We start from the raw sequence: 24,482 nt of genomic DNA on the forward strand, positions 1-24,482 counted from the left end.
CACTAGCTTTGATGTTATTAATAATAAGTGCATGCGTACCTTTTGAATTGATCAACTTCATATTTCATAAATGAACTCTTTGAAACATTACCTTTTATGTTGGTCCCTTTTCTCTGTAATATTTTATAAGATGTGAATTTGGAGGACTTTGAGCTTTGAATTTTAGGTATGAGGAAGGGGAAATGGGGCTCATGAGTGCATGCACAGTCATTTTTGTGCAAGCAAAATAAAGTGTGACATTTATGAGCAAAATGAGGGAGTGAGGTGTATAACAGTGTTCATACAATAGCATTTTGCACAGTCCAAGTTATCCCTGTGGTATTTGTATTGTGTTAGGCCATGGCTCATAGAAATTATACCCACAGAGATCTTGAATAACCTGCAATGTATCATCTCTTTAATAGACACAGAAACACACACATACTTACCTGCACAGTCCTCACTACAGCTATTTACTGGAAAAGAATGAGTGCAATTTAATGTTAACACACAATAACTACAAGAGCGACCCGGGGCAGGTTATACACACCACATTTGTTTTGATTACACTCTGTATTAGCACTCAGCCCTACTTTGTAGCCTAATTACCCACACAGATTCAAAGCAGTGGGAGCTCTGAATTATGCAGAAATGCTCAGTGAATATCAGTACCTTTACAAAGGGAGAAAGAGTCATTTTTATCTTGAAAGCCAGAAATATGCAGGGTGGGTAACGTCGTAATTATAGTTCACAACTTTCCACTAAATCTCATGTTCAGTTACACCCAAACTGGAGAAAAAACACTGATGTTTCTGTGAAACTCTGTTCTTTGACACTGAAATCTGATTTAAGTCATAATGCAATTCGTACACTTCTATACAGATAATAAATAATCCATGCTTCAATAACTGCAGATCAGAGGATTCATCAAACAAGTCATGTGGCTGCTTCAGTGACAGTGAACTGCACACACTTTGTTTCTTTTGCCAGCAGTCATGAAACCAGAAACTCTGTCATGTCTCTGTAAAGTCAAAAACCGTCAGTGTCCACAAATATGGTCTTTCATTTCCCGTCATCGAAGAGAAGCTTCAGTGAGACGCTGTCTTGGTTTTCTTGTCTCAAGCTGTGGGAGAGACTTGTTCGCAAGTGCCAACTCTGACTGATCTGTCAAAGTTCATCGGCGTGAATGATGCCTTCACAGGACGCTTGACATACTGTTTCTACATCTGGGGAAAAGGTCTTGTATGGCTCTTAAAGTGGGACATGCTTGATGCCAAAATGTGGCATGTATTAGGGTCAGGAAATAGAGCTCAAAGTGAATAATATATTCTTTATAGTCTATATCAACCAAAATAGCTTTCCATGGACTTAAACTGTTGCCAATAACACTAGTGCTCTCTACAAAACGCCTCAAATAATGAGGCTGTAACATCCTCATTCTCTTGCAAAATACAATACCAAATATATTGTGCATAGTGTATCCACAACCTTACAGACAGTGTGAATGATTTTTATGTTCTTTTTATATCATTAACAGAAAACTAAATGAACAGAGTGCATGGGATGTGAGGCTTTGAAAACACTATACTGTTTCTGCTGATTTAAGTCCCAGGTTTATTTCAGGTCTCAAAAAAAAACATTCAACCACTCAACTAGATTTCAAAACTGCATAAATCTGAGTGCAGCACAACTTGACTTCCATCCTGAATCCCCATGCCTTAGCACAAGTCCTGTAGCAAGAAACTCATGCATATAACTAAAAACACGAATGACTCTCTGTGAACCTACAGCATCAACATCTAAATGTAGAAACCTGTTTTATGTGGTACAATGTTTTATGTTCATAGATGAACTGTAAATTAATTTAAACTGTCTGATAATGCAGCACATGACAACCTAAAGCTGCTGTTCTTCAATGCCATTTCTCAAGACTCCAGAAAAAAACTATTATGCAGTTAATAGCTATGCATATTTAAAGATCCAGTTCTGCTAAACAGGTGTTATTATATCTCATTAAGCCCACGCTCAGACTGACACTATGCTTGGAATAAATGAAGTAACAAATCAACAATTACAAGAATGATAAGAGGAAAGGATGCCTCATTGTAACAAGTTAAACTGAACGAAATGAGACATGTGTGGGTATACTTTCTGTTTGACCTTTTCAAAATATGTAGGTGTTAAAATTAAACGAGAAGGAAGAGTCAGGGAAAACAAGATTTTCATATGTTTTCTGTCTCTTAAAGTTTATCCAAGAGGGCAGGTTTCTATCAAAGAGATACTTAGGTTAAGTATTTCATACGTAAATGCAGGACTGGTCCCAGAAGGCATTCTGTACAGGGTTAATGTTAAAGAAAGCCTACAGATTATTTGTGGCATTAGCAATGGCTGCATCCTTCAAAGCTCATCAGGAGACCTAAACTGAATGGAGCCAACAATAATTAATGCAATTTGTTACACCTGTTGTTTTCTTGCAATTACAAGAAATCAACAAAAATGTGTTGTGGAAAATGCAATGCTATAATTTTGTCCTGGTAATATTTCTCAGAAATGTGAGCCCAGAATCTAGTGACCTTTTATCACATGCTTCACCATTTTAAATACTTTGTTTCAAATCACTGTATAAAATATGAAAAACAAATTGCAAATGTCAAGACCTGTTTTCTGACAATGCCATGTTGTAGCCAGTATAACTGTTGATGAAATGTATTTGGGGTTTGGATTGTTTGCTGAGGCTTCATGGGGAGGATAGTACAGTGGCCCTGAAGTGCAAATCAAAACACAACAGCAATTCAGAAAACGCTACGACATTAACCAAACCGGATAAAATAGGTACCTTCGGGGGACATGACTCGTCGCTGATTGGACAGGTGGGCAGTGTTTTCTGATTTGCCGTTCTGATTTGCCGTAGTGTTCTCTGATTTGCCGTAGTGTTCTCTGATTTGCTGTAGTGTTCTCTGATTTGCCGTTCTGATTTGTCGTAGTGTTTTCTGATTTGCACTTCAGAGCTACCATGGGATAGGGCCCTATGATTTTTTTGAATATTTTTTAAGTTATATCTTTTGGGGCTTTTTGCCTTTATTTGATATGACAGCTGAGAGAGACAGGAAATATGGGGAGCAGAGAGAGGGGGGAAGACATGCAGGAAATGGTTGACCTGCCGAGAATCAAGCCGGCGACCCCTGCGATGAGGATTGCAGCCTCTGTATGTGAGGCGCTTAGACCGCTAGGCCACCAGTGCCCCAGCATCTATGCAGCTTTTTGATTAGAAAATTATGAATCAAATCAAAATTAAAAGTAAAGAGCAAAAACAATTCAGCAGCATTGTCACTTGTTTGTGGCCCAATTCATGCAATCGTACCTCTTACCAGTTCTTGGAATTTCTGTCTTTAAGGTTCTTTAAGGGGAAACAAACTCTACTCAGCTTAATTTTAGGAATAGAAATGTTAAAAGGCAAGGCAAGGCAAGGCAGCTTTATTTGTATAGCGCATTTTATACATGAGGGTACAGAAGAGGATTAGGGCCACTGAAAAAAAAAAAAATTTAAGGTCAAATTTTTTTTTTAAATTATTATTCTGAGATTAAAGTCAGAATTCTGAGAATAAAGTCAGAATTCTGAAAATAAAGTCAGAATTCTGAAAATAAAGTCAGAATTCTGACTTTAATCTCAGAATTCTGACTTTTTTCTCAGAATAATAATTTAAAAAAAAACCATTTTTGACCTTAATTATTATTTTTTTCAGTGGCCCTAATCCTCTTCCATACGAGGGCAACTCAATGTGCTTTACATTAAAACATTACAAGCATTGGAAACGTTAAGACAATCTTAAAAGAACACAATTAAAATGACAAATATAATAAAACAGAAAAGAAAAGGAAAATTAGAGATACATTAAAAATTACATTAAATTTTTAATTTTAAGTGAGTTAAAACAACATAAATCACTTTAAAGGTCGTTTCCTACCGTCTGTTAATCGTTACGCGAAGTTTTCCAGGAACACTTGAACGCAGCAGCTCTAAGCTCCCATCTGCACGCGCTGACAGCCTGTCAGCTGAGCTCAGTGTACCTACTCAACCCGCCAGCAGAGCGCGTCCCTGCGCCTCGCACTGAAAACGGGGGATGCCTCCTTCCACCAGAGCACAAACCCACTCCCCGTTTTTCCGCGAAACTGTGACAAGGAAAAGCCCTGTTGTGTTTCTTTTGTAACACTGTCACAAAGCTCATGCCCTGCGAGCTCTCTCCACCTCCTCCACCGGCGCACAGGACTCCTCCAGGATGCTGAAGAACAAGCCCCACATCGGGCACAAAGTGGCAGGCTGCTGGATCTTCCTCTCGCTCTGTAAGTGCTCACTTTACTTTCTAATCTTCGTGTCATGGCAGCTGCGCGTCAGGGACAGCCTGAACAGTAAACAGTTTGTGTCGTTTGTCAAATGTGAAGCTTGTGTTAGTGAAAGAAGCTGCTGTCTAAACGCTGAATACAGTGTTTGAAGCAGCGAGAAGAGACGAACAGTGTATTTCTCTAAGTGTTTGAGAAGTGCGGAGCCATGATTCCTCTCAACTTCCTGAGGAGTTAGAAGGCGATTTGTAATTACTGCCTGCCATGTGGGTTTATGCAGACCAATGACTGTAAGTTTGCACAAGAGTCAGTCACAGTGCAAGGTTTGAAAGCTTCTGCTTTGTGTTGAAATGTGTCTCAGCTGCATTAAGTCGCTTCTAAATGACACATCGACATTCAAACTACAGAGCCAAGCCCGATAATGCATGCACCTCAGGCCAAAGCTACTGTATTATTTACCCCTTCAGGTCTCCTCTGTCACTCTGAATTGTGCACTGTGAATCTAGCAACATAGTACACGATTGCACAACAGCCAGAGCTTTGTGATTTGTGACTTGTGTTGTTGCCCCAGGGGGTTAAAAACCATTTACGCAGCCTTGCCAGTCAATTGAAAGTACTTTTAATAACAACTTGCTGCAGGGAAATTACATTTGTACTCCCATTCATGAAGTTTTCTGCAGGATTTGACATATAACTAATAACTTAGATGTTGAAAAGGGGCAATTTCATTAGACAGGAATAAAAGCATATTTTACACTACATACAGGAATCTTTACAATATGTCCTGCACACACTTAACATTCAGGGTTGTGTCACTTGTCTATGGGATGGTGTGCAATCTCACCATGTGTGGCTGCAGCTGTGGATAGAATTAAGAGTGAGTGACCAATAATGCAGCGGTTCAGTGTAGCATGTGGATGTTGTCCTGAGCAGAATGAGATGATGTGCTGAGTGCAGGACACTCTGCCTGCCCAGACAAGACTGAACATTGTTCTCATCTAGAAATAAAAGACCAGAATATAAAATGATCTGCAAATGTGTTTTCAGTGCAAGACAGGGTAACATCTGCATTGATGGGTAAATTAAACAAGAAATGATGACTGGTTTTTTTTGTAAGAGCACAAGCAGGTAGGTTTCTCTGATTCTCAACGCCCTGAGAAAATATTTCTGGTCCCACTCATTAATAAATAATTAAATACAACCAAGGACATCAGTTTTTATCCCATGATTAGTCCTTCTTTTACATCTCTTCTTCCTCACTTTCCATTTGATCATGCTTTTGTCATGTAAAAAGATCTCCTGGAATGAAACTTAAGTTGTCACGTATTGAAAAATCCACTCCCAGTCTCAAATGCTTGTTGCAGTGTATGAAAAATGATGCTTGCCTCATTTTAATCCATGTTAAAAAGAGTGGATAAGGAGGGAAATATCGCTTTTGTCTCAACTGAAGATGCTGCATATGAGGCAAATTCCTCAGAAGTACTTTTTAAGCAGTCTGTGCAGTTTTGTACAGCCGGGGTCGCTGATAATACACTGTTCAACCCTGAGCACGGACGACAGCTTTGTGTTTGGCTCTGACTCAAGCACGTTTAGTCGAGCATCACACTCTGACAAGGCTGCCTTTCTGCTCCTGCTGTATGTAATATTCATGGACCTAACATCAAGGCCCAGCCGAGGTCTGGAGAGCGTCCAGTCTGGTGACATTAAGGGGGGCCACCTCTGCTGTTTTTCAATGATGTCGTCCACGAGGCTTCAGCAGACTGTCACTGGAGCTGTTTGCAGCTCAGTCAGGCTGAGGAGCATCACCCTAAAGTCCGGGTCCACATGGGCTGCATTTCAATCGTGGCAGATGTTGTAGCTCCACACACAGTGTGCATTTGCCTGCAGAAAGATGTTACAGTGATGTGCAGTTGTTTGGGAAGAGGGTGTACTCTGCAGAAAATGTGGGATTGATTTTACACTACAATTGGTAGGAAGAATTATTCATATGCTATGTTATTATGTTGGCTTGTGTTGAATTACCAAAAACACTCTGCCACTCAGAAATGTTAATTTAATGACTTTTCAATGACATTTTTATTCTCTGGCAATTCAAAACATCTCAAAGGTTTTATTTCTGCTTTGAAGTCCTAATTTGAGGTTGAAGAAAAGTTACAAACAAAGCAAAATAAAACCTTTCCCCTCTCTCTCTCCATGATACCTGGATTCAGGTGGCTGTGGTTTTACTCAGTGACTGTAAAAAAGGCTGTGAGATTGGTCTGGGTGATGATAAGGAGAGAGCTCAGCCACAGATGTCTTTTTTTTATGACCCTCTACTGTGGTCACAATTGGATGGCCACTGAAGGAATGAGATCTCCAGGTGGAGTTTTTTTTCTCTCTGCTGGTCTGATGGCCTCTCTGCAGGTGAGCGAGTGAAGAGGTCTGTGATTCTTGAGGATTTCAGGGTCCGGCTGCTGCTGCTGCTGCTGCTGCTGCTGCTGCTGCTGCTGCTGCTGAGGCTGAGGCTGAGGCTGAGGCTGAGGCTCCCACACACTGAGAGGAGCAAGCTGATGTGGATCGGGCACCTGGTTAAGATGCCATCATATGAGGCCAAACTCGGTCAGATCCTGGATCTGCTGCAGAGATTACTGTACATCTCTGGCTGCTTGGGGAATTGTTACAGAAAAGCTGAGAGGAGCTGCAGGGGAAAAGTCTTCTTTACTGCTCTGTTCTGGATGAACAGCTGTTAGCCAAGGGATGAATAGATGGATGAGGGTCTCAATCATAATATAAAAAATGGTTATTAGCAGAAATCTTTATTTGAAACTTGTGTCAAGAGGTTTGCAACTCTCTGCCGGAAATCGTAGAAAAAGCTGTGAATTTTTTTCTCGTAATTTAATCTTCATTCAGCCTATGGAAGTAATATTTATGACTTTCCTTTTTACCTTTATCTCATTTCCAATTTATTTCTCATTAAATGTCCATATTGATAGTGACATTAACAATATTGTCATTGTGTTTTGTGAAGTAAGATATCATTTACCCTTTAAAATATTAACCAAAGACAACACAAACGGACTTGTCCTGCTGTGAACTTGTCCTTGTTCATGCGTTTAGGAGTAGTGTCTCAGGAGGTCTGCCTGAAGGAAAGAGCTGTCTTTTTTTTTCATTTCTGCACTTCAAAATCTGGCTTACTCTTGCTTGTTTCCCCAAAAATGTCTTTCCTAGCTCTAACATTAAGAATGCTTCTTAATATTTCATTAAAAAGCACCTTTCAAAGCATTTGGGTATGTTTTACATTAAGCCTCTTAAATAAAAGATAAGACCTTAAGCATATTTAATTTTAAAAATGGTATCAGGAGAGATCTCAACTGGAGGCTCCAAGCAGGTTAAAAAATTCTTGTATTCTTTCGCTTCTGCCGCCCATTCCACGTATGTAGGTGGTTGTTGACTGTGCATGAATGGGAATCAGAGTTTAAAGTTAAAGTGACATAAAGCCAGATGAAGTCTGCGTTAATTGCATGCTTTACCATTTGCAGAGCAGCTTTGAAAACAGACATCAGATGCATTTCTACAACGGCACATGCAGAGCAAACAGTGTGCCATCTGTACCAGTTCTTTGAAGCGCCACTTTTATTGTAATAATGCCTGCTGCCTCTGTCCCCACAGTGTTATATTTTGTTCATGCAATAATCACAAAAAGAAACACTGGTGACTTGTCATTAACTTTTTTTATTTTGTTCAGAGAAGCCTCCGACAATTTCCACCAGAGCCAAAACACACCCCTCCTGTTGAAGTGGCTTCACACAGCCTCCCTGTATGTTATAGTGTTGGTGTCAAGACTTAACTGACTGCTTTCAAAACCCTCAATGGACTTCCTCCCAGCTTCAAATCAGACCTGTTAGTAACGTACGTGCAGACATGTACTATGAGATCTTTGGGCAAAGGTCTTCTGTTGGTTCAGGACCAAACTGAGAACTAACAGAGACAGACAATTGCAGTGAGGGCTCCAAAACTCTTGAAATATCTACCAAATGAGATCGGGTCAGCTGAGTCAGTGATCTCTGTTCAATCCCTTTTGAAACATTCATCAGGAAGCCTGATTTTACTTGAATTTTTTTGCATTGATGGAATTTTAATTAAAAACTCTTGAAATTATTGTCTGTATTGTAGAGTTATATTAAATTAATTTTATAACATTTTTAAATGCTTTTTATTTCTCTCGTTCATGATTTTATGACCTATTATTATTACTATTGGTTCTATCTGCTTTGTATCATCTTTGATCTCAAGGGACTGCAGGTTGGGATACAAAACTCACATTATAACCTCTGGCATACGTTACCAACTTATCATTTCCCCTGAATGTCCTCAGACTGGAAACAAAGCATACTTCAAGGTGGAGGAATTATAGAGAGAAGCAAAGAGCATGGCAGCATAGATTGAGGTCGGGGCAGGTCTGCATGAGTTCTAATGTTTCTCATTGAGCCGTATGACTTTTACACTTAAATGCACTGTACCCGTCTCAAATCATCAGAACAAAGTGGACTTCTTGTCGACTTTTTTTCAAGTTTCCCAGTCTGAGCTTTCACCCTTTAAACAAACCCTGACAGGTGCGCTCATATAAAACCATTTTTTATTAAAGCCTGAATAACTTCATTCAATTTTTCATCCAGTGTTGATGTTTAAACAATTCTCATTCCACACTCTCAAGGTCAGGGAACCAGTGGTATGAAATGTGACTAATTTACAGTATGACATACAACGCAAAAGTCATGTAACCCACACCAATTCTCTATGATGAGCAATGCCATTGTAAAGTATTGCATTGATGATATGATCAAAGGGAATGGTGATCAATTTAACACCACAACAAGTTTAAGCTAGGGAAGGATTTAAGACTCCCAGCAACCAGCTGATATATTCTCATGTGTCAGTCAACTCAACTAAGTATGTTAATTTATGCAAGACTATTAGCCTTAATATAATTAAAAGAGATTAGTTATGACAAATTCTTCCTCTGTATTGTGCTGACTAATACAAATATGAGCTACTGAGAGGAGAACTCTTTTTTGAACCAGGCTTTAGACCAGTTTATTTCAGCTATGAAGACAGGCATTTTAACATGGGTGTTAATGGTGTCTCCTTAGCCTTTTCAGCTACCCTCAAGTGGACACTTGAGGAACTGCAACTTTTTATGCTCATATATTGGCCTCATTCTCCAACACTGGAGGTTGCAGCTTGGATATGACATACAAAATGGAATCAAGATTAAAAGAGGTATATAAGTTTAAGTAGGAAAGTATGTTACATTCACTTTAGAAAAAAAGAAAAACAGTAGATTGTTGTTTTTTAATAAAGACTTTTCTTGTAATTCTGAGATAATTATCTTGTTAATTCAGAACAACAGAGGATTTTTGGATACAATACGCTACTACTATTTTGCTGTTCAGTATTTGTGACACAGTACCTTCATTAGTAACATGTTGCTTCTTTGGATTCTGAAGGACTGCTCTTTTTTCACCACATGGTCTTCGTCAACAACAAACCTCCTCCAGTTATCTTGCCACAAATCCTCAACAAATAAATTAACATCATTTAATCTGACAGAAAGCTGATGTTTTATCTGATGGGACAGATGGTGCCCATGTATCTAGGAGTTCAGATTATCATTACTGTGATCATTCTTTTCAAATCAAAGCCTCTTGAGCCATCTTTGTGTGTCTAGCTCATATTCATATCCCTATGATAATTAATGACTTCTCGCACAACAGTATTTTCTTCTTTCCTACATTTTCACTGAACATTTGCATTGGATTTAATCATCATACACACAATATGGAAGTTATTCTTAGTTACACATGGCTGCAGGCGCAATCTGCACATGCACAGTCAGTCAGCTTACAGCTAACCCAGGTTAGTACTTCTGCTTTTGCTGCATCGAATTTGCATGAATAAAGCAATATAAGAAGCAAATTTGCTTTAAATTTGAACCCACCATAAAAACAGAAACAGAGCAAACACAAGAAAGAGCCATGGAGTACTGTTTAATTGAAGTCATTTATTAACTCCTTTTATCTCCGGTTTGAATTGACGACTCTAGAGGAAGCTTTCAAGTCTCTTCGGCCTCCTGGATGTTTGACGTGTCCTCACCAGCCACTCTACACCAGTTTGTGCCATGCAGGTAGCATTGTTGTTTGAACCAGAGTGCTGGAAGCTTCAGTCCGTGGCTTCAGGAGAGGCTGGTAAGAGGTGAATCCAGGTTTAATGGCCCTCGATGTGGGGATGTTTGTGTAGTGGTCCCAGAAGAGTTTCCTGGATGGCAGCCTGGCTATAAATAACCGCACTGTGCAGCTAACGTGATTTCAGATTTTATTGTCTTTGCCAGATCAAATAACTTTGTTTTTGGGGACCAGCTGCAGTTTATACTCTTCAATATTCAGCCTCTGTGGAGCCTTTCGTCGTCTCTTTTTTACTTTGAACACTCTTGCATGAATGTGGTGATTATAAGAGCTCTTTAATCTCACACAGACGGCTGGCTAATTAGCATTCAAGTTAATAATATACCTGCACAGCTGCCTTTGTTAATGTGATTTACTAACTTTAAAGTACCCTCATGTGGTTCACCACCCCCCCCCCTGCTCTTCCTGTGTACAATAAACGTAGTATGAAATGGAAAGTTCAGTTAGATGGGGGATTTGGTTTGGCCTTGTGGTTAAACTGGCACCCCATGTACAGAAGCTACAGTACTTCAAGCAGACGGCCCGGGTTTGATTCCAATCTGTGTCCCTCATGTCGTTCCCCACTCTCTCTCCTAGTTTCCTGCTCTATCCACTGTCCTATCCTCTCAGTAAATACATAAAACCCCAGAATAAACTAAAAAAAAAAGATGTGGACCAGCTGTCAAACAGAAAAAACAGTGCTTAAGTTCTGCAAAATCCTTTAAGATTGTTTTCAATGTACACAAGCTGTAAGAAAATGACCCTTAGCAGAAACTGTTTGTCGTTCTTGTAAAGTTCAGACTCCCTGAACTTCGCTTCTTTGTCATCAGGTTCTTTGAATTCTGCAAAGACGCTCTGAGTCTCTCCCTTTGTTGCACAGTGTTTCCCTGCTAATTGCTTCGGACGTCTGCTTTGATAACTATTACAATGTACATTTAGAAGCTTGTTGAAAAGCTTTCAGCATGTAGAGTGATTTCCTGAGTCTCTTAAAATCAAAGAAAGCAAGCTCCCCCCCGGTGCGGCTCAATTGAAGACATGGCTGGAAACAACAGACTTGATTATGCAGGCTGAAGAAGTGATGAGATGAAGGTGCTCTCATCAGCACTCCTGACATAATGGAGGGAGTCTCTCTTTCCCCCAAACCCCCCTCACCGTGTGCCGCTGCCTCACCCTCTCCAGGGTGAGTCATGAAAGGATGGTGGAAGTTTGAGCAGATGTAGCAGGAAATATCGTGAACTTGAATGTATTCCTGTAGGAGGCTTGTTTCCAGCCTAATGTTGCATTTTTAATCGAGACAGAAGCTGGGATGCCAGATGACAACGTAGTAGCTGTGTTCGCTCTATGAGCTCATGATTTTCTGGATGAGAAGATGTTGAGTTTATCATCTTCACATGGCATTCATGATACAAGGACATTGGATTATCTTATTTGATAAAGAGCATTGTGATGCAAATGTGTTTTCCCACATCATACAATTGAACTAACTCCCCTCTAAGGCCATCACCTGCTTTATTTTCTGTAAGAGTTCAACAGAATGATCTGAGGCTCTTTCCTCTCTCATTATTTTCTTTCACTGAAGGGTATTCTGGGCTGTCTCAATCACATGAAAACTCCATTAACTGTAAACTGCACTCAGCATTGGCTTCTGGCAGAGAGAAACAAAAGACACTTTGAATGTAAGGCAACATAAAAAGTAGTGTACCAAAACTAATAGACAAACTCACATAATTTGACATGAACAGAAATGCAGATGTGCATTTTAATTTTCGGACTCAATTACAGTTAGGGGCGGTGTTGAGGGACCTCAGTGAAGAGACAACTTGAGGAGGGACAGGGAGCCAGGAGAGCAAATTTCAAGTCCTGGCCTCAGGACATAACACCCCAGTGGTGGTGCTGTTTTTCAATGAGGAATGTTAATATGCTTACTAGAGTTGTGGTGCTTCTTAATTTTCATTGAGTGCTCCTAAATCTTTGCTGGGGCTAACTTTTTGAAGTTGGGAGCACAAGTGCTGCTTCGTGCACTGTCCCCCGCTCCTTGAGCAGGAGGAGACACAGTAGTGACCAGCCATCTGCTGCATAAAGTCATATAACACTATAAAACTTTTTTCTTTTGGCCTTTTTGCCTTTTATTTTATAGGACAGCTGAAGAGAGACAGGAAATGTGGGGAGTAGAGAGCAGGGGAAGACATGCAGGAGATGGTTGACCGGCCGGGAATTGAACCGGCGACCCCTGCGACGAGGACTGTGGCCTCTGTACATGGGGGCGCTAGGCCACCAGCGCCCCAACACTATATAACTTAAATGGGGTACAGTTTTTGGGCTACTCCTTGTATGTTGATGTTTATCAGTCAAGAAGAACCAAGTTTGCTCATGTTTTGTTGGTTACATTTCTGCTCTTGTCTGCTTGGTATTACAGTTCTGAGCAAACACTAGTTCACTAGCTGTCTAAAATCCTTCATGATTTAGTTGTATTACAGAAATGACAGTGATGTGACTTGAAATATTATGGAAGCAGTCACCAGGAATATTATTTGTATGTTTGACGGTCAGCAGGCAAAGTATAACTGGAGACTTGTTCATGTTGAAAAAAAGAGTTTGTGTGATGAATTCAAATTAAGGAACAAAAAGTTGAACATTGGGATTGAAAAGCCTGTGTTCTCTGGAAGTGTGAGTCCAGTACAGCTCTAATATATTCTGCTTTGTTTAAAGACGTCTTATAGCTCCTTTTGAAACATGGAAATAATATATGATTGTCTGGCTTGGCAAATGTGCGCTCCTTGAAAACTGGCTTGCCTCCATTGATGATTTTTGGCCCTTTTATGACAAAATAATGAGGTTCATTATATTGTTCAATTTCTCTGTTGGTGGCTTCACTCCAAGCTATTCAGTGTTTTGAAGTTAACTCAGACCTTTGAATAATTTAAGATGAGGGTTCCCCTTAATAACTGACCGTATAACTGCAGATTGGGTCATAAAATCAAAACGCTGGAGACAGGATCTGCTCTATGAAATACGTACCTGTTTGTGTGTCTCTCGTGTTGGATATCACACGACAGCTGGCTCGGTTCTTGGAACTATTTCTGCTTATGAAGGTTGAACCAACACTTTCAGGTGTCCTTTAACGGCTGCGACAGGAGATGAAATTTAACCCTTTCAGTCTTCTATCGTCCTCATTAAAGCTGACTGATGCTGGAGAGCAGGTGGCTTGATTTCATATAAACTGCTTTATGGATTCATTCTCAACAACGCTGCTATTTTTGATGTATTGATTTGATATCCTGGGAATCTCTCTCCGAAGAATTTCTTGTCTCAGAATCGATGGCAGCGTAATTGGATAGAAGCTCTTCTGGCTCTAATTACAAACTCAGACAGATGAATTGTGCTCTCAAACATAAAATATAGAGTCAGCCTTATGGAATAAAACTCTGTGGTTACATATTTTATTTTACCTTTTTAAAATTAAAAACTGGAGTAGGTTGCTTTTTTTTTTTATAGTTATGACAGCCATTAGATGGAGAGCTGACCCAGTCAGAAGAGACAAGGAGACGGTTTATGTTTCAGTTTAACAGGATTCATTTCTGTTTGTGATCATTATCTGAACTAACATAATTTTTCTCTTTCTTTTCTTACAGTTCATATAAACTTCTCTGCTGGCAGCTCAGGAAAAAGCTCACAGGTAAGAGAACAGATGACAGACACGTTTATTTTTTTAAATTTTGAAGTGATAACCCTTGCCCTGCTGCCAGTTTCTCAATGATAAGTGTGAATCATTATTTCCCAGTCTCCTCACCTCTGTGAAAGATTTAATCAGCTGTCCAGACGAAGATAACAAGCATGTTGTTGTTGTTTTTTTAAGAGGATTGATTATCGGCCAGCAGGTTTAGAGGTTTAATTTGCTCTTCAGGACAAATCCATTCGCTCTTTCCTCAAGTGCAAGAAAAAAAATTCTTGCCGTTGCATTTTCTGAGTGTGCAGTTGCTGTTTGATAAATAATTAAGATGTTCGGTTGCTCTACTTCTCACTGGTGTGAGGAAATGTTGACAGTAAGCCTCCTGGCAGAGGTGCTTAGCATCACAGAAACTGGAAATTACTGTCACACTTAAAACTGATGTCAACAGCTATTTAGCCTGCCAGGAAAGTTTCACCCCTTTGCTGTGTCATGTTTTAATTGTCTCACAATTTTAGGCAGAAATTGTCAACAAATAAACATTCTTTGTTATCTCATTGAGAGGCATCTGGAAACGATTAATGCTCTGAAGTGAGCAAAGAATATTGGCCTGAAATTAAAAATGAACGTTTGCCTTAATCTGTTTTCTTGACTGGAATAAGACTTCCACATTCGTAGCTCCCCTTTCCAAAAAAGATACTCAGTCAAAGCCTTTTTTTTTTCCCTTTAAAAAAGCGATTGGGGACAGCTGCCTGTCAGAGTGATAAAGGATACATTTAAATGAACTCCAGTCAGGGGAAGAAGATTTTCCCACACAACAATAGAAAAATAATCAAGAATAAAAGTCACGTTTAATGTGCTGGAAAAAAAGACATTATAAAAGTGGAGATTTATGGGTATATGGAGTTCCTTTTGGTAGAAACTATAACAGTACATCTATCCGTAGACTTTAATATCCACGACGAGCATCAGAAGACATATTTTTCTGTCTTCTCCTTGTTCTTGACATGGACATGGAGCTGCTTTTCAGAGCTTGCTGTGAAGGTGTCAAATCAGAATAACTGCATGCCTCTGATTCTGCCTTATGTCACGTTTCTATGCAAAGATTCTCAATGAGTGATACATTTGACTGTTAAAGAAAGCAGGATGAGATTTGTTTTTGTCAAGAAACACTTCATTGCACAAGACAAAATAAGCAGATTGGACTGCTTTGTCCTCAGGGGGCGCCAAAATCACCAGAACCTCTGATTGTGGTGTGCCTAAGACAGCAAGGACAACTTTACACCTTGTACCAGTATTTTCAGTCATTAATATTTGTTGTGTGCTCTTCTCAGAAAACCCATTTGCTTAGTGGAAACCAGGTTGTCGTTCCCATTTTAGATCGTCTGAGCTGAAGAACAACATTAACAAATTAGAAAAGAATGCAAATTTGTAGGTCATGGGAGCGCTCCAGTTTAGTAATGGAGAGTCATGAAAGTTGTATCAGGCCCATGGCTGGAGGGCTGGCTCTCATTCAAACACTGAAAACAGTAGTTTGTAACACATGATTAGTAATTGGTGGAAACTTTAAAAAATGATCTGATTACAGTTGATTCTTCATTTTGGAATTCAACCAGTCACAAGAAGCAATTCATTGTTCCTGTTTCTGCAGAGGATTAATGATTTACTGAGAAAGATGCAGTTCACTGAAAGTGGGACTTTTTAGTCAATATAATCTTAAATAGCTTCTATCTAGGAGGATTTATGAAACACACAGGCGGATACGGATACGCACACACACACACACAAAATAAATCAAAGCAGCCAATAAATGAAATAAATAAAACTGAAAATAAGTGGAAAATGCTGAAAGTGGATTTAATGGCAGAACTGTTCGATCGGATCACACGAAGACCAACAAATCTTTGTTTAGTCAAACCGTCATTGTAGACCACTGTTTGATCAGAGCTTGCTCACGGGATACTTCTGGACGGCGGTGAGAGAAGAAGATCTGGATGTGGATAAAAAGGGATTCCCGGTCTGACTTCAAACAGCTGGGCTAAACCCAACCATAATAATCTGGTTTAATCTGCAGGGGCTCTCCTGTAGTGTGTTTTGTATGTGTGAAACAAACCAAGCTCCAAAAATCAGCAATCAAAGTTGCAGCAGCACTTATATAATAAAGCTGATTAATACATTTGTATTGTGATTCTGCTACCTGTGGAGGGAAGCAGAGGTTTTTGTCTTGCTTTGATTTTCAGGCTTTGATTTGAAAAAACGTATAGCTCCACTTTGATCAATATTGCAGCAAGAAACATTGCTGCAAAATCTTGTGATATGTAAAGTAGGAAACATTGTAGCTGTAAACATTAAAGGGTAATTTTCAGTGGTCGGGTTTGCATGTGGAAGCAGTCTTAGCCTCTCCCTCCTCCTCTGAGAACGGCCTGAAGCCTTTATTGACTGGCATCAGTTTGAACTTGGAATGACTTGGAGAAGTCAGCGAAGGTGAGCACGGGAGCTGTGATTATGTGCCGCTTCAGGGCTCATAAACAGCCCCAACAACAAGTGTAGTACAAGTTTGCTAATGTAAGCAGAAGCTCCTTGATCTCATGCACTCAGTGGACTCGGAGGAGAGAGTGGATGCACGAGGACTACAGAGTGTGGGAAATTATTTAATAACTTCCTGATCAGGGTCTTATAAAGCCAACAAATAACTTCAATCAGACAGATAGACTCATCCTCTCACCGCCCAGGACACTTTAGAAAGACCTGCAAGGCCAAATTTTTATTCTGAAAGGAATATTTCACCTCAGTGTTCCTCGAAAAGTTCCTGAAAGCAACAACCAGTTGAAAGACATTCACAAGAATACAATGAGTACAGCAGGAGTAGTTGAAAGGTTTGATCTGTGTGAGTCATTCAAGTGTTTTCAAGGCTAAATGGTGGCTTCACATTGTTGCATAACACAAACATTCACAAGTTTATCCTCAGTGTGTGCAGCAGAAGACAAGGTGTGCTCAACAGACAGGAACAACATTTATTTTAATCCAAAATGTGCCAAAATTAGACCAATTTGTGTCCTCATACACCGGCATCCAGAGAGGAGACAAACAATGCTTGAGTGCCACCGAAATTCTCTGTACTCAGTTTCTGAGTGCAGATCTTTGTACTCAGTTTCTGAGTACAGATCTTTATCTCCGTGTAAAGTTAAAAAAATCTTTAGCACATTCAAGTTCCTCACAAGAGGATGAGTCTTGAAGGGGAAGAAATTCTAGCTGAACAGAAAACTTGCATCAATTCACCACATTTGATTGGACAATAACACCTTCTATGTTGTCTACAAGTACTTTCTGCCAAATGTAATTTTGTTAAACCTTCACCATGGTAACAGCATGTGGCCAGATGTATTATGTTTTGGGTTTTATTCTCTCTCTTATAAAAGAAATATCTCTGAAATACCTGGGGAGAATTCCTCAGTTTTAGCACAAACATCTCAAATGACTCAATAATAGGATGACTGGACTCTGGTGAGAAAGGTCAGAGTCAAAGAACATTTGACAAACACATTTGTTTTAACTTGATATCAGAGGGAAGGATAACAGGGGATATATTGAAATAACTTCCACTTCATCTCAGTGATGAACTGATTAGATTTTGAGGGTCAAAGGTCACTCTGATCTCACTTCAGTCACATTCTGGTAAACGGCATACCTCAGAATCACGTCAAGGGAGTTTCATTATTTCAAGTTTATTTAATCTTAATTATTAGGGGCCAGTCTCCTCTCACTCTACCTATCATGTATGATACAGGTCTACTTATGCCATCGTGCAGATTATAAAGTCATGTTATTCTTTTCATCTTCAGTAGTTGGTTAAAGCGTAGAACTTTGTGTGGTCTTTTGAGCCTGTATGAATCTCCCGGCTTTCAAAAAAGAAAGCTTCAGCCCCCACTCACTTCAGGCATTACCTATTATAGTGAATAATGACAGATCATTTCTTCACCTCTGCTGCAATGTGCAACTCAAGGTCTCGCACAACTGGACAAAAATTAACAGCTGATGAAGCGGTACAAACTCATTCACAGGTGCGAAAAAAAACAAAAAGAATATCATGAAAAAGTTCATTAATTTCCAATCAGTAATTTAAGAAAGTGAAAATGTAAGATATTGTAGACATGCTGCACGTTAACCCAAATGTTTCAAGCATTTCTCTTTTTTTTATTTTGATAATTATGGCCTACAGCTTAAATAGAAAAAAAAATCTACCTCAGAATGTTAGAAAATGTAATTTCAGTTTCGGTTAACCACTGTTCAAACTGAATAAATACCTTATATCTCTTGATCTAGTATAGTACAAGCATCCACAATCATTGGGAAGAAGGTTGACTTCACAGTTGTCCAGATGACGGTCACCGACTCTCTCCACATGGAGGGTAAGCCACAGTAGACCGTTACTGAAAAGACCCACTGTTTCCAGAGTTCTGTGTGTAAGCAGATTAATAGAAAGTTGACCAATACTGATGCGTGATTAGTCATTGCTGCTCAGACTTCAAACTTACTACAAAAGCAAATAAGAACACGTATGCTTAAAATCCAGACCAAGGAGCACAGATCTACATTTTTAAGTATAATCTGTATTAGGGGTGACCCCAAATAGTCGAATATTCGACGATTCGTTCTAACGAGCCTTAGTTGACTGCCAATCTCATAGTCGAATATTTGCATATGAAACATGGATCATTCCATTCAAACCATGGGGGTGCTCAATGTCTAATTTTACATTATTTTTCTGTTTTCCGTAAAAATAGTGTCTCATATATCCTGTTTTGATATAAATATACACATATTTAATGTAATTCTGAGAACAGCTCTTGAAGTGTTAAATCTCCTTAAAGTGGTAATTAAATCTCCCCTGGTAATTAAAGGTGGACCATTTAGCGGGGACCTGTGGAGCAGACGTACCTCAACTGGCCTTTAAATCTTTCTACGTTCATAGTAGCTCAAAATGTCAGGAAATAAAACTTCAGTTGATCCTAAAAAATAGTAATGAAGATGAGGAGCAGCTTCATGAAGAGGGCTGTGAGATCAAGGATTACCGGACCACACAAAAACTGTACGGGGCCAAAAGAACCAGGAAGGATACCCAAAGCTGTCCGAAGCCTCAAAAACAATCAACAGCATCCCATCCACCTCCACACCATCAGAGAGGATATTCTCAAAGACAGGATTTACAGTCAACAAAGCAAGGAGCGCACTTCTGCCCGTAAACACGATGGTTTTCCTCACGTACAATTTGAAAAGACTCAAGCGGACAAAGACACGATGAAAGACTGTTTTAAAAGGTTCTGTTAAGAGATTTAAAAACCCTTTAGCTGGTTCAGGTTTGATTTTGAACATTATACAAATGTTTAGCCTTAAGTTGGACAAACTACCTTCGGCAGCGCTGCTCTCTGCTGTGTGAACACTGTTTAAATATCTCCTGATTCCTTACTCTATAGTGGCGCGTTGTTCCATGTTTAAAAGATGGCGGCCTTATTTGAGTTTTCTCCCCTTCATCACCTCGTTGTTTTTGTGTGCAATATAGATTAAAAAAATCTAAGTTTTATGCTTATAATATTCTGTTGTCCCTTTTACTTTAAGCTATGAGTCTCTTAATTGCAAATGGTTATGCGTAATATTGTCATGCGGTTATCATGCAGACTTTGGGTCAATAAGGAAAAACAACAAACATTCGACTATTCGTCGACTATGGGCAAAATCTGATGAATTAGATTCGACTAAGCAAATCCTTAGTCGGGCTCACCCCTAATCTATAGAGATTAGTCTGTCAGCAAAACTGGAAAGAGGCTTAATAAGAAAGCTAATTTATGATGTGCTGTTTGTCTGATGAAGCTTTTTCTACCTGTGCCGAAACAAAGTTTACTTCTACTTTAACAAAAAACGAACAATATTTATTTTACTTAAACTTTCAATTTGATTTATTTTAGGAACCTGTTTTTTAGAATACCCCTCTACATTGTTGAACTGTTGAGTGTGTGTGTGTGTGTGTGTGTGTGTGTGTGTGTGTGTGTGTGTGTGCGTGTGTGTGTGTGTGTGTGTAAATGTTTTTATGTGTTTGACTGATAATAAGATTGGAGAGAGGAAATCATCCTGAGTTGTTTTTTTCCATAGCTGTTCTGAAATCTTGTCAAAAACATCTATCAGCCATCTCATGTAAAGGCCAGAGAGCGTGCTGAGACCTTAAATAACTTTCACAGCAGGGCTTGACAGTAACGGTTCCCCCTGTTGCCAGGGGCGACCAGATTTGGACCACTGTCAACAATTTTCGGTCTGGTTGCCTCTGTTGGCAGCCTTTTTTCCTGTGCTTAGAAAAACAAGACTAAGTCCATCTGTCTTCTGACTGAGTGCGTGCCCCCGATGAACTGTTCCAGTGTGAAAAAAATAAAAACTATGTTTAAAAAACGTAAAATATTAACCGCTTCTTTAATGTTCACTTAACACACGAGGGAAAGAAGAAATAAGTGGACTTGAAGAAAAGAGAAGTAGAAACCTAATTGAAGCTCACATCGGCATGACCGCGTTTAAAGCACGTGGACCCAGAGGCCTGATAAAGTAAAGAGAGCTGCTATAAGAGGGAGAGGAAAACAATGCAGCAGGTGTTATCATACAAAAAGTGACCCAACTATCATGATCTACTTTACACACACACACAAAGTTTTCTTTCAGACTGTCCTGTTCAGAAACTACTTTAATGAAACAGAATCACCAAGCTGCACACCAAACCAGGCTCGCTGGAGTTAAATATACAGCCTGCTGTAATTTACCCTGCTAATTATATTACTTTGCAAATGTGAAATGTAAATGCAGGGACATTAGATGCTCTCTCTTATTTAGATTCTGAATCATTAATGAAGCTAAGCTACTCGTTCGTAATCACACCTATTTAAAGTGTGTGTTTGTGGGTCTGTTACACAAAGAGAGGAGCCAGAAGGTCAGCTGAGAGGAAAATGTTGTTTGTAAAGTTGTTAAACCTTTGGACAGAAAATCGTTCAGACCTGTCGTGGAAACTTCTGGAGTCTCTTTAACACACCGGTATGTTACTGGGGGCAGGATCATGTCTGTTGCTTACAGGTAGTTCAATCAGGAGAGACACAATTTGAGGATTAAATGTTATTTATTACAACTTAATGAATAATAAAACTTGACAGAAATCTTTGGTGTAAGGACTCTATGGGGATAATGTTGTGAGCGTTGGTTGTGTGAATTTGGCAGTAGAAGAAATCCCCCTAGAGTCCAGACACTGGTGGTGGTGGTTGATGAATTCCAGGAATTGAAGACTTTGCGGAGACCAGGTGGAGATGGGGAGGTGGAGGGCTGCGCATCATCAATGCAAGAAGGATCAAGCTGGAAAGAGAAACACGTTTAAAAAGACAGCAGAAAGTTGATGGGCTGGCGATAAGGGCGTGCCACTGAGCTATTGGATGACAGCCATTACTGATTAACCAATGACAGCTCTGGAGCATGCAGCTGGAGCGGGTGAGCTATTGAACGAGGGAAAAGAGAGTTAAACAACTGCTGTGATTGCTTTTATAGTCTACCTGTGTGAACTTTCGCTAGAGCTACATTTGCTGACATTGGTTCCAGTTTAGGGCTGAACGATTAATCAAATTCAAACCGACATCGCAATGTAATAGAATGCAATTATCAAATCGCAAAGGCTGCGATTAAAAAAAAAAAAAAAAAAGTTTCATGTACACAGACGCAGCCTTACGTGACATGCATGCAGTAGGTGGCCGTAATGCGCCTTTCAGCTGATTTGCCGACGGCAAAAAAACTCAGAAGAACGAGACACGTGTGAGCGGGGGATGAAGAAAACAACTTAAGCCACGCTAAGTTTTGATTTGTTGTTTTGTTAAAAATGGCCTCAGCAGAAGAACCGATCATATTGGGACGAACAAAGTAATCAACACGCTGAATATCAACATGTGGAGCAGGCTTATAAATAATCTCCGCAGACGCAGAATCAGTGAAGACCCAGACAACATGTGGATTTACTGCAACAGGACAACTGAACAGAATCATATTTAAGACTCACAGTGTCCAGTTTTCTGTCTACTGGTTCTTATTGAGAAAAATAAGCATTTTTACGTGGTCAGGTGTCAGTCAGGAGCGCAACCGGGTCAGAATCAGTCCGGCAGCGGAGAAAAAAAGTGACCTGTCACTCAGCCGCAGCCCCCAGCTGAGCGTCTCCGCTGTGAGCAACACCTTCAGTCAGCTGGTTCACATCTAAACATGCTTTAAACTGAAAACACTTGTTTGGCAGAATTTTGTTAATTAGTTGTGCTGAACGCTTACAAGACTGCAAGTCAAAGGATTCAGTAAGTTTACAACTGTAATTGAAGTAGATAAATAAACCATCTTTCATATTAATTCATGCTTCATTTGCCTTTATCTTAACAGAAGTCTAGCCTATGAGAAAGAACAGTTTGTGTATAATAAATCTGATATTGTTTATTATAATACAGATTGATTTATTACTTGTGCTTGTTGAAAAATACATGAAGAGGACCTTGAAAAAATAATCGTATACTAAATCGCAATCGCAATATTAAGGACAATAATCGCAATTAGATTATTTTCCAAAATCGTTCAGCCCTATTCCAGTTTCTTTGAAATGTCTGATATGATGTTTACAGTGACCATGAAAACCTTGGTTCCCTTTTATTCCAGGTTTTTCATTATAGGTTGCAGTCGTGTCCTTTCTTTCTCACCATCTTGATCTTTTTTTACTCTGTACCAATACAACATCTTCAGAAACCTTGGCAGTGTGTTTACACGTCATCCCTTCTCTGTATGTTTGTGAGTGATATCCAACATTTGACACTCATGCTCATCTGCCCTAATGTTAATGAGGCATCCTCTCTGATTGTGACACTTTAGTTCTGTAAAATGCTTTTAAAATAGAGGCAGATATTTATTGTTAAAGCTGCTGCGAGGAACTTTTGGTTTGCATCAATTCTGGCGCCCCCTTGAGGACAAAGTGTTACCACTTATCTCTTATCCTGTACATGCACAATTTGTGTCTTCAGCCAATAACCTCATCCTGTTGTGTTTAACATACAGATTTATCACACAATGTGATTATCAACCATGAAAACAGCCAAAAAAAGGGTGTTTCTAAAGCGAGATTTCAATAATCTGTTCTGACACCTACCCCCTCTGATCGGATTCAGGCATTAAAAATGACAACAGAGAAGCTATCAGTGTTGTTGTGGATGATCTTTTTTGCTTTTGAGGGTCATAAAGAGGCATCAGTATCAGCTTCAGTCTGTTTCTCAGTCAGTTAAAAACTCCTCATGGTGCCTTTAAGTTTGTTTTTTCACCTGCATCCCAGATCAAAATTATTTTGTTTCTGAAATAACTGGTAAACCTGCCAATTAATCATTTTTAATGCATATGTAATACAAAGAAGTAACATATGCGTGTGGCTTATTACAGAGCTCAATCACCACTCCAAAGGTAAACTAAACTGATGGGAATGCTAGGTTGCCCTGTTTGCAATCTCTTCTTAAAGAAATCGTCAGCTACATCACCATCACGGGCAAACTGTTGTTGTCTGTAAGAGCAAGTTGACAGTTAACTTGTCCTTTCTAAGTCCTTTATACCCCACAGACTGTTAACAACAGGTTTTCTACTCCTTACTTCTTATTGAAGTCAACAAAACCTGACAAGAGCAGCCTGCTGACGTTCTCAGGCAGCAGACGTTTCAAGTCATTAAGTCATTACACTTCAAGAGCTCTTGTTTGTAGGAGGAAAATTACTACTGAATGAAATTTTAATCTGTCACTTCTTTTGGCATCCTGACACAGAGGAGGATTACAAAGAGCTTTTTAATTTTAAAACCAGTCAATAAGTCTAAAAGCATCATCAAAGCGAAGCTCACAATTTGCACTTTACAAAGAAATCATTTGAATCTTTCGTTGATGGGACTCGAGAGGAAAGACGGGTAATCGAGACCAAATTATCAGGTGTTTAAGGTGCTCAACGTCCTTTTATAGAGAAACTGCCTCTGTAACATCACACACATGTGAAAATTCAGAAAATCTGCAACCTTGAATCACTCTTTCCATCAGTGAACAGACGGCTAATGTGAGCAGACGGGTCACACACATCAGTGGAGCGTCTGTGCCCTCGGGGATGCAGAGCTGTTGCAGGGGGCAGGAGCTCTGCGGTGGATGTATGTGAAGTGCTTCCAAATCAGGGAGAGCAGGGATCACGGTGTTGTCTTTGCGGGTGTCCTCCATTACATAACGCTGGCATTA

The 24,482-nt window shown here is 39.6% G+C and overlaps 1 protein-coding gene across 1 annotated transcript in view; it reads left to right on the forward strand.

Moving 5' to 3' along the window:
- The first annotated feature begins 4,021 nt into the window (after positions 1-4,021).
- b3glcta (beta 3-glucosyltransferase a) overlaps positions 4,022-24,482 on the forward strand; it is a 78,786-nt gene continuing 58,325 nt past the window's right edge. Inside the window, exons 1-2 of the mRNA XM_034701909.1 lie at positions 4,022-4,320; positions 14,150-14,193. Coding sequence (XP_034557800.1) covers positions 4,257-4,320; positions 14,150-14,193 — 108 coding nt within the window. The 5' untranslated portion in view covers positions 4,022-4,256. The remainder of the gene's footprint in view (positions 4,321-14,149; positions 14,194-24,482) is intronic.

The sequence above is a fragment of the Notolabrus celidotus genome, chromosome 14, assembly GCF_009762535.1.
Source record: "Notolabrus celidotus isolate fNotCel1 chromosome 14, fNotCel1.pri, whole genome shotgun sequence".
In the NCBI taxonomy this organism is placed as follows: Eukaryota; Metazoa; Chordata; class Actinopteri; order Labriformes; family Labridae; genus Notolabrus; species Notolabrus celidotus.